This window comes from Lycium barbarum, chromosome 12 (genome assembly GCF_019175385.1).
Source record: "Lycium barbarum isolate Lr01 chromosome 12, ASM1917538v2, whole genome shotgun sequence".
In the NCBI taxonomy this organism is placed as follows: Eukaryota; Viridiplantae; Streptophyta; class Magnoliopsida; order Solanales; family Solanaceae; genus Lycium; species Lycium barbarum.
The window spans coordinates 26,300,792-26,310,934 of NC_083348.1; the positions used below are offsets into that span (position 1 = coordinate 26,300,792).

At 35.7% G+C, this 10,143-nt stretch overlaps 1 protein-coding gene and 1 long non-coding RNA gene across 2 annotated transcripts; both read left to right on the plus strand.

The window, feature by feature from the left end:
* Positions 1-2,001: 2,001 nt before the first annotated feature.
* LOC132624931 (uncharacterized) lies at positions 2,002-2,756 on the plus strand. The gene is made up of 2 exons (XM_060339700.1): positions 2,002-2,267; positions 2,382-2,756. Exons 1-2 carry the CDS (start codon positions 2,103-2,105, stop codon positions 2,592-2,594), a joined length of 378 nt encoding a protein of 125 aa, XP_060195683.1. The 5' UTR covers positions 2,002-2,102; the 3' UTR covers positions 2,595-2,756.
* A 718-nt stretch (positions 2,757-3,474) lies between these two features.
* On the plus strand, positions 3,475-5,775 carry LOC132623077 (uncharacterized). Its single transcript, XR_009576091.1, has 4 exons — positions 3,475-3,770; positions 3,858-4,250; positions 5,068-5,100; positions 5,520-5,775. It is a non-coding gene; the product is annotated as an uncharacterized LOC132623077 (long non-coding RNA).
* Positions 5,776-10,143: the final 4,368 nt, after the last annotated feature.

Below are 10,143 nucleotides of genomic sequence, written 5' to 3' on the forward strand. Positions count from 1 at the left end.
CGAAGTTTGAGGATTGTTATGTCTCTTAGAAGCTCCATAGATAGTTGTTAGAATTGTGGGTAGATTGTCAAAAGTCTCGTACGACTTAATGGGTGTTTCCCACGTTGATGGCTAGTACTTATAAAGACTTCCGCTGATTTAACTCATGATGTGTTGCATTTAATTTATAAATTGTTGGAGGCGAATGTTGAACCTGGCGGGTTCAAGTACCATTATTGTGTTGTTTAGGTTCTTCCGATGTTGTTCGTGACGTCGGATGCCGGTCACGTCCAGGGTGGGTTTCGGGTCGTGACAGTTTTCTTGGAAAATATGTGATTTTCTACTTATTTTCTCATGTTCGGTTGGTTAGTGGAAAATAAGTGATTTTCTTACTTATTTTCTCTGTCTGGTTGGTTAGTAGAAGACATTTTTGGTGGGGTGTTTGGGTCGGGGGGAAGGGGGTGTATAAAACTAAAAAAAGAACTATTACATACTTTTTTTGTTAAGTTGGTGGGTTGTTTTTTTTGGGGGGGGGGGGGGGGTGAAAATATTTTTCTAATTTTTTTACTAAATGAACATGAGAAAATTAGAACTAGTTGGATCGCATCAATAAATATGAGTTGAGTAATTTAATTCACATTGAATTAATATCTGGACCAAACATACACTACCACGTGGCTTTTTATAAAGCCCTATCTAGTCAACTTTTAGTTTTAGGGGCATTTTTAAGCCAAAAGATTACGATGAAGACAGTTTTGGTCCAAATAGGTAGATGGAGGGGCATTTTTGAACCAATAAGTGGAAGGAAGATATTTTTTTAGCCAAATCCAATAGGTCAAGGGTATTTTTGAGACTTTTCCCCAAAAAAAAAAAAGGTAATAACTTATGGGAATGAGCTCTTATGCCTCAATCCGTTTAACTTGCCTTCACCTCTTAAAACACTTCAAAGCAACTTATTTATTTATTTATATTTAAATTAAACTTTTTATATAAACATCTTAACTTGATCCAAGAGGAAAGTATGGTCATACAACTCCTACCACTTCTCTACAACTTCTCCACTTCCTAAATTTTTGGGATAACCTGCACAACTCTTCAAATTGCTTTTTCTAATTCCCACCAAAAACAGAACCGTCCGTAAAAATGCCAAAAAGAACCGTATTTTGGCGCTTAGTTTCTAGGTTTTTGGTTCCAAATTGGATTTTAGAAGAATATATATATATATATATATATATATATATATATATATATATATATATATGGGACAAATGAAAAGGCTAATTGCAGAGAAAAGAAGGATTCCTAAGCTTGAGAAAGATACTAGGTCACTAGGTATGAATGACTCCTCTTTCTTTTTTATTTGAACAATGTTAAGCAAATTGTTTGTAATACTTATGTATCGAATAATTAATTCATGGATTTGATCTTGTTTTCTCTTTTTTCAAGAATTATGTATCTAGAAGAAATAAATCTACTGGAGGACTTGATTCAGAGTCTTGTGTATGTTCAGTTTCAGTTGAAATTCTCATTAGGGCGACAGAGAAGATTGAGTTTATAGGAAAAGAATTTAAAGAATGAACTCAAAAAAGCCTTATGGCGCAAAGAGAACTACACTCCAACACTTAAAATTGTGTTGCTAAGGATTTGAAATATGATTTTATAGATTCCAACTGCAGCTATCCTTTTTATGCACATACTATGATATTTAGCAGGGATAAAAGCAAAGTGCTCATGGCACCAGGAAGACGTGTCTATAAGCAAAAAACACTTACTGGAGAAACTATTTCAGTTACTCAATCTGCCGATGAGTCAAATAAGCATACTCCTGCTACTACTACACGTAATATTATTCCTTAGATTAATCAGTACATATTTATTAGTTACTTTTCTGGTTTGAAGTGAAAATTGAAACAATTAAGGCTTTCATTCATGTTGAACTTTAACCATAATGTTCTGAATTGTAATATAGAAAATACTATAATGTATACACCACTATTTTGCAATTTAGATAATATTTTGAACTGAGCTTTTCTTAATCAGACGATACAACTAGAATTAAGAAAGGTCGAGGAAAAACTAGGGGTAAAGGTCTCGAGAAGTTGAAGTCGTCTTTGGGAAAAAAGATGGTGATTGAGATCCCAGTTGGTAAAGGGAGGCCAGTTGAGGCAGTTCAATCAGGAAAACCCTCAAATGAGTTAGGCATCATTGCACGGAATTTTCTTACGCTTCCGAACAAGTGGAAGGAACTCACAGTAGAGGAAAAAGATGCTGCGCTGATTAGATGCCACGTAAGATTTCTATATTTTTTTGATTTTGTTACGTTGTGATATGTTAGTGTCTAATCTTTTAGTATATAATGGGATTTTGATTTTTAACTGTGTTCCTTTAAAACTTATTTTTAGGAGAAGTTTGAAATTAATTTGGACGAGCATTATGTCAAAGATAGTTGTGAGGATATCCTCAAAAATAGAAGTCGGCAGTGGCGCTATAAATTAAAAAGGAAGTTTGAAAGTGCAAACTCCGTGGAAGATGCTCGTAAAATTGAAGGTTCGGAATTGACCCAGAAAACTGGAATACACTTTGTGACATGTGGTCAAGTCCAGAGCATAAGGTGATCGATCCATATTCAAATAAATATACACTTCATTTGTTTCATTGCTATTTAATTTACTTATATTTATATTGTCTTTGTAGAAACGATGTCAGGTAAACAAGGTCAATCGATCAAAACTTAAATATAATCATTTCATGGGGTCAAAAGCATTTGCAACTGCTCGTACTGAGATTGTAAGTTATACAATTTTTCATTTTTTTACTGATGGTATTTAAATGCTAAAATTATTGTTTGCGCCTTCCTTTTGTGAACAAGTACATGTATTTGTTGTGTTTGGATAGGCCTGATTTTGTTTCTCCAGCATTTTGTATGATTGTGCCCAATGTACAGAAGACTATGCACGCTCCTAGAAAATTGTTCCAGTTTATCTACCAATCACTACTCTGCATTGCTGCGTGCTTACTTACTTTCTGCCTATGCAACCAATATGAAGTATATTTCTGTTGACATAAGCTCAACAAATGAAAGCCATAACTTTGGATATCTACACAATAAGTAGGAAAAGCAAAACAATATGTACTCTTTCAGGACATCTGTTGTTATTCTTGGTAATATTGGTGGATAGGCCTATCAGTTGTATCTTTCAGTTTTACCATCAACATGAGGTGATCTTCTTTAATTTGCTTATTCCAGTTGAAAATATCTCCTTGTTTTCATTGACAAAATACAACTTTTCGCTGGAGCTAATTGGACTGCATAATAACACAGTTCTCTTTTCAACTTTGTTGTTTCTTCATTTGTCTGATCAAGCTTGTGAAATTTCTTGTTGCTCCATAAAAGAGCTGAAGAAGGTTCTCAGTATATATATATATGTATGAAATAAAAATTTGAAGAAAGCTCTCTTTGCATCCCCTTCTATAGGGCAGAGTGCATGAAATGTGCTGTTACTTCTCGGTTAAGTACACAATGATACGATAGTATCTTTTTCTTTCTGCAACTTATTTGGTCAAGTTGGCTGGTATGAATGACAGTGTCCAGAGAGTACCCATGAAGAGAACTAGAGAAAACCTTGCACACAACCGGTACTATTTGTTGTCAATACTAATATTCATATTTTTTATTTATTCTGTAGGGTAAAACAAATGAAGGGGTAGAACCGGACAGAATTGAGTTCTACAAAGATACTCATTACTCAAGTGAAAAAGGCTGGTCATCTCAAGAAGCTAAAGATAACTATGTGAGAAAGCAAATATTTTAGTCACATATTCAATAGGATTTATTTGTTGTTATCATAAATTTTAAATAATACATTATTATTCTGCAGAACGACATGAATGATTTGAAAGCTCTATATATATAGCGAGGGAGATTCGACTATGACAATTGATGAAATTGTGGATGTTGTACTTGGTAAAAAGTCGGGATATTTAAAAGGTCTCGGTTATGGTCCGAAACCTAATACTTCTCGAGCAACGCAAAGGAGAACGGCAGAGTTAGAAGACTCTCTTAGAAAGGCGAAAGAGGAAGCTGCCAATGCCCAAGATGATTTACAGAAACGATTAAATGCAGCTGAAGTTGTGGTAGAAAATCAGCAAACTTAGATACAAGACCAGCAGTCGCAGATACAATCATTAAATTCACAACTGAATACTCTATTGGCATGCCAAGATGATATTTCAAAACAACTACAACGTTTTATGAGCTCATCTCGATCAAGGTTAGAAGTAGTATAACTTTATATAATAAATCTCATTATAGTTCTTTTTTTTTTTAAGAAATAGATCGTACAAATGACATTTAAAGAGAGAACAATGGGCATGAAGAAGAAATCAAAAGAAAATATTTGCATGTTGAATTTTGATATATAAAGGGTAGATGGTGTCTTAGTTATTTTCGATCAAACATGGCAGAGACATAAATTAAATCCATTATTATAAAAGCATATCCCTGTGTATTACTATCTCTGCATTTGTGTGGTATCTTGTAATTTTGCTGTATCATTTTATTTTAAGCCGAAAGTCTATGGAAACAAACTCTCTACCCGGTATACTTACATCTTACCCTCCCAGACCCTACTTATAGAATTACATTGGGTATGTTGTTGTTGTTGTTGTATAAAAGCATATGTCCATAACTTGCGCGATATCAAACTTTTCACCATAAAATTACTATAATACATGAAAAGGTAGAAGGTACCTAAAGAGGGTTGGATCATTGGAAATAGTATTGGATATTTGAGAGATAGACAAAAAGTTTATATGAAGAAGCAAATGTTCAACTTCTTCATAATCTCCATTGATCCCTATGTTCTTGCAGCTGTAGCCATAGGGATTTGCCAGTCCAGCACGTTATTTTTCTGAAGCCAGTTTAGAGAAAAAACCGTAACTTTCATCTTCCATTGCTTTGATTACTTGTTGAGGGACACCATGGTTGATGATTTTGAAGAAACCAAAGTTTTCAGAGGCTTTAACAATGAGTTTAATAACAACTTTGTAGCTTTTAGCACCTAACTTTGTCTCATTTTCTTGATGCAGTGATCACTGAATCCTATCAAGTTATCCATTAAGGTACATTTAATAACTTCATATATTTTTTCAAAATTTTATGTTTCAAAATTCTATTGCTTATTTAACCAATTATGACTGTGGCTGGCCATAAATCATTGTAAATACAATCGAAGTCCTACAATAGATTTGAATTGTCTTTTGTTGTTTTCTCTGTTTTCATGTTAGTTTGTGCCTGAACTAGTACTTTTCTGTTCGCTCCGTTTTATCTCTTCTTCATTTGTAAAAGATATTACATTTGTATCTACTTTCAATTACCAATTATCGAAACCGAACTTTGAAAATATCAAACCGAATAAGAACGCCCACCCCTAATTAGCTTATACTTTTTACAAGAGTTTTAGTTTGTATGTTAGTTTGTTTATCTCATGATATCAAAGTATGAATTCAAATCTTAGATTTCTCTTTCTTCTTTTACACAGGTTGTGGAAGGTGGAAATCAAGAAAAGTTCCTAGAGAAGTGACTACAATGGTATTTTGAGAAGCAACCTCCATTTTTTTCTTTGTTTTGTTGATGTTTAGTATGTTTTACAGTTACACTTTCAAGTTGGATAACATTACTTAATATTAGTTTTTAGGAGTATTAGTTTTTCTTTTAGGAGTATGTCATGAGATAGCATCTCAATGTCATTTTGGTTGTTCTTAATTACTATGTGACAGTGTTTAATTTTCTTATTATTTATCTTGCTTCTTTTAGTATGTTGTTCTTTTTAGTTTCTATAAAGCTCATTATAGAATAAACTACTCCAGGCTATATATGAAGTTTAAGGTATTTATATACTATTAAATAATTGTAATTTTTTTTTTATAAATTTTCAAATTAATGGAAACCTAGCGAAATACAAATTCTAAACAGTATCGTTACAATTAAAACATCATCATTCTTGTAATTAGTGACAAAATATTTTATCCTTAAAAGCTTAACCTTTAGTGACGACTACATTGCACTTTTTTAGACGATCACATTTTCGTCATAAAAATATGACATTTAATGATGAGAATAATGTTTTTCCCCAAAATTGCCTACTTATTACCTACAAATTAACTTTGTATTTTATGACAATTGTGATCGTCACTAATTATGTCATTTTGTAGTGACAATTTTGTTTTGTTGGTAAAAGAAATAATTTTAGTGACGACATGATTGTTTTCAACTACGAAATTGTAAAAAGCAAAGTTGTCACTAATATATACATTTAGGGACAAAAAAATAAAAAGACGAACACATTTTCGTCATTAAAGTATGACATTTAGTGACGAGAATAATCTCTATCCACAAAATTGCCTACTTATTACCTACAAATTAACTTTGTATTTTATGACAATTGTGATCGTCGCTATAATGCCATTTTGTAGTGACAATTTTGTTTTGTCGGTAAAAGAAACAATTTTAGTGACGACATGATCGTTTTCAACTACGAAATTGTAAAAAAGCAAAGTTGTCACTAATTTATACATTTAGGGACAACAAAATAGAATTCGTATGTAAAAGGTAGTCTTTAGTGACGAAATAATATTTATTTAACTACGAAATACATATAACTTTCGAGACAAATTACGTCGTCACTAATTAAACTAAATAGTTAGTGACGTATCAATTTTGTCGGCATTAATAACCTCTTTAGTGACGAAAACATTCTATTACCTACAAAATTTATAATTTTCATGATAAAGTCGTTCGTCATAAATACTGTGCAATTGGGGACGAAAAATATATCCATGGTTAATACAACTCTATTTAGCAACGAAACACTAACTTGTTGTTATATACATTTAGTGACATATGTTTTAGGGACGAATGGTTGACGATTTATTTTTCGTCACGGAAGGTATTTTGTGACGAAATTTGAGTTTTAAGTGACAAAATTATTCGTCGCTGATAGAGCAATTTGTTGTAGTGTGTGTAGGTGAGAAATAAAATAAAATGAGCTTAGGATCCCTTTTTAATAACTCAAAATCTGATTTTTAATGAACAGCAGTCGGGGTGTACAGTGGTCGTAAACCCCACTTTATGGGCCGTATATTGGTTTACGGTCCGTCCTTCACGACCGTATTTAAGCATATCAAAACCAGAAAGGTAGGCTGAAGATCATGGCAGTTTACGACTCAGGTTACGGGCCGTATTTCAATTTACGGTCCGTATTCCAAGTCGTTTTTAACCATTTGATGCATTTGACAGAAAGTTGAAATTTTGGAATGTTGAAGGACGATGGCACTTTACGGTCCGTAAATCACTTTACGGGCCGTATTTCATTTTACGACCACTAGGCTGAAATGAATTTCTGCAACTTCGTTATTTCCAAAGTTCATATATAGTCATCCCCTACTTAGTAAAACATCGCACACTCATGCCCTTCGTTGGTCTATTCATTGTTGGCTCACGAAAAATTTTCGAGGTGTAACACTTTTCCCTTATTTTTGGAACATTCGTCCTCGAATGTTAAACACTCGGGATTCTATGAAAATTTCGCTAGAGTTTCCCCTGTAATTTGACACTACCAACCTATCACAACAACCCATAATATCATCGCCTCACAGGGCTACATCACAATATCAACATATCCTTGGCCACACACGACAAAAAACATAAAATAAAGCGTACATACCTCATATCGTCGGCGTTTCGTCTTGGATCTCCCCTAGGGGTTGGAATAAGTGTGGGTACTTGGACTTCATGCTCTCTTCTGCTTCCCAAGGCATTTCTTCCCGGTTATCATTTCGCCATAAGACTTTGACTGAAACTAGCTCTTTATTTCGGAGTCTCCACACCTGCCTATCTAAAATAGCAATAGGCACCTCTTCATAGGTAAGTCGTTCTGTCACTTGCACATCATCTGTCGGGACAATCTTGGTGGGGTCTCCAATACACTTGCGGAGCATCGAAACGTGGAAAACTGGGTGGACTGATTCAAGCTCCGAAGGCAAATCCAATTCATAGGCTACCTGATCCACCTTGCGGATGATTTTGTAGGGTCCAATGTATCTGGGACTTAGCTTCCCTTTCTTACCAAATATCATCACCTCTTTCATTGGCGACACTTTCAAGAACACCCAATCACCGGCTTGAAATTCCAAGTCTCGTCGGCGGTTGTCCGCATAAGACTTTTGGCGACTTTGGGCTATCAACAACCGATCTTGGATCACCTTAACTTTTTCTATTGCTTGTTAGATCAATTCGGGGCCTACTAGTTGTACTTCTCCTATTTCGAATCAACCAATTGGAGATCTACATTTCCTTCCGTATAAAGCTTCATATGGAGCCATTTGAATAGTGGAATGATAGTTGTTGTTGTATGCAAATTCAATAAGGGGTAAGTGGTCATCCAAGCTACCACCGAAATCCAACACACACGCCCGTAGCATATCTTCTAAGGTTTGAATAGTATGCTCGGCCTGCCCATCAGTTTGCGGATGAAATGTCATGCTAAACTTCACTTGCGTGCCCAAACCTTCTTGAAAAGACTTCCAGAACTTAGCTGTAAACTGTACTTCTCTATCTGTGATAATAGATAATGGGATTCCATGGAGCCGCACAATTTCTTTGAGGTACAACCTTGCATAGTCTTCCGCTGAGTACGTAGTCTTGACTGGAAGAAAATGGGCTGCTTTCGTCAGCCTATCCACGATCACCCATATAGAGTCATACCTGCCACGGGAACGGGTTAATCCCACAATGAAATCCATGTTGATCACTTCCCATTTCCAAGTAGGGATTTCCATCACTTGCAACAAGCCTCCCGGTTTCTGGTGTTCAGCTTTTACCTGTTGGCAATTTGGACATTGTGTCACGAATTCTGCTATGTCCCTTTTCATGCCGCCCCGCCAGTACATCATCTTGAGATCATGATACATTTTGGTTGCACCTGGGTGAATAGAATATCGAGAGAAATGTGCTTCTTTTAGAATTCGTCGGCGCAAATCCGCCACATTCGGCACACATAACCTGCCTCGGTACCTAAGAATTCCATCCATAGAAAATTCAAACGGAGACTTTTCTTTCCCAGGAGATGTGTCTCTATAACGACATATCTGCGGATCTTCGCACTGTCGTTCTTTCACTTCCATATCCAAGGACGAAATTGTGGAATCATTTAAACTAATCCCAGCATCGCCCGAATCAATTACACGCACTCCCAAATTTGCTAATCGGCGAAGTTCTTAAACCATCTCTTTCCTTTCTGGAGGGATTCCACATAAGCTGCCCATTGATCGGCGGCTAAGTGCATCAACTACTACATTTTCTTTACCGGGGTGGTACAAAATATTCACGTCATAATCTTTTAATAATTCTAACCACCGCCTCTGCCGTAAATTCAGCTCCTTCTGTTTAAAACTATATTGGAGGCTCTTGTGATCTGTATAGATGTCCACCTGCACACCATATAAGTAATGTCTCCATATCTTCAACGCATGGATGACCGCAACCAATTCAAGATCATGACTGGGGTAATTCTTCTCATGTTTCCGCAATTGCCTCGAAGCATATCCAATAACTTTCCCGTGCTGCTTCAATACACATCCTAGTCCCACACCGGAGGCATCACAATACATAACGTAGCCATTTGGCCCTTCTGAAAGTGTTAGCACTGGAGCTGAGGTCAACCTGTCTTTCAGCTCTTGGAAACTACGCTCGCATGCATCGTTCCATTGAAAGTTAGCGGACTTCTGAGTTAGCTTCGTCAATGGGGCTGAAATAGATGAAAATCCCTTTACGAACCTTCTATAATAGCCTGCCAAACCCAGAAAACTACGGACTTCCATGGGCGTCGTAGGCCTTGGCCAAGTCTTCACCGCTTCAATTTTCTAAGTGTCGACTCGAATGCCATCATTGGAAATAACATGGCCCAAAAATGTTACAGAATTTAGCCAAAACTCGCACTTTGAAAATTTTGCATACAATTCTCGGGCTCGAAGAATACCAAGTACAATTCTCAAATGATCTGCATGTTCTGATTCTGTACGAGAATATACTAGAATGTCATAAATAAATACTATGACAAACAAATCCAAGAGCAGCCTGAATACATTATTCATCAGATTCATGAA

Bases quoted from the DNA above. Each gene is read 5' to 3' on its own strand.
- LOC132624931 (XM_060339700.1), top strand. From the start codon at position 2,103: ATGGTGATTGAGATCCCAGTTGGTAAAGGGAGGCCAGTTGAGGCAGTT. The intron at 2,268-2,381 runs GTAAGATTTCTA...ACTTATTTTTAG, and splicing joins CTGCGCTGATTAGATGCCAC to GAGAAGTTTGAAATTAATTT.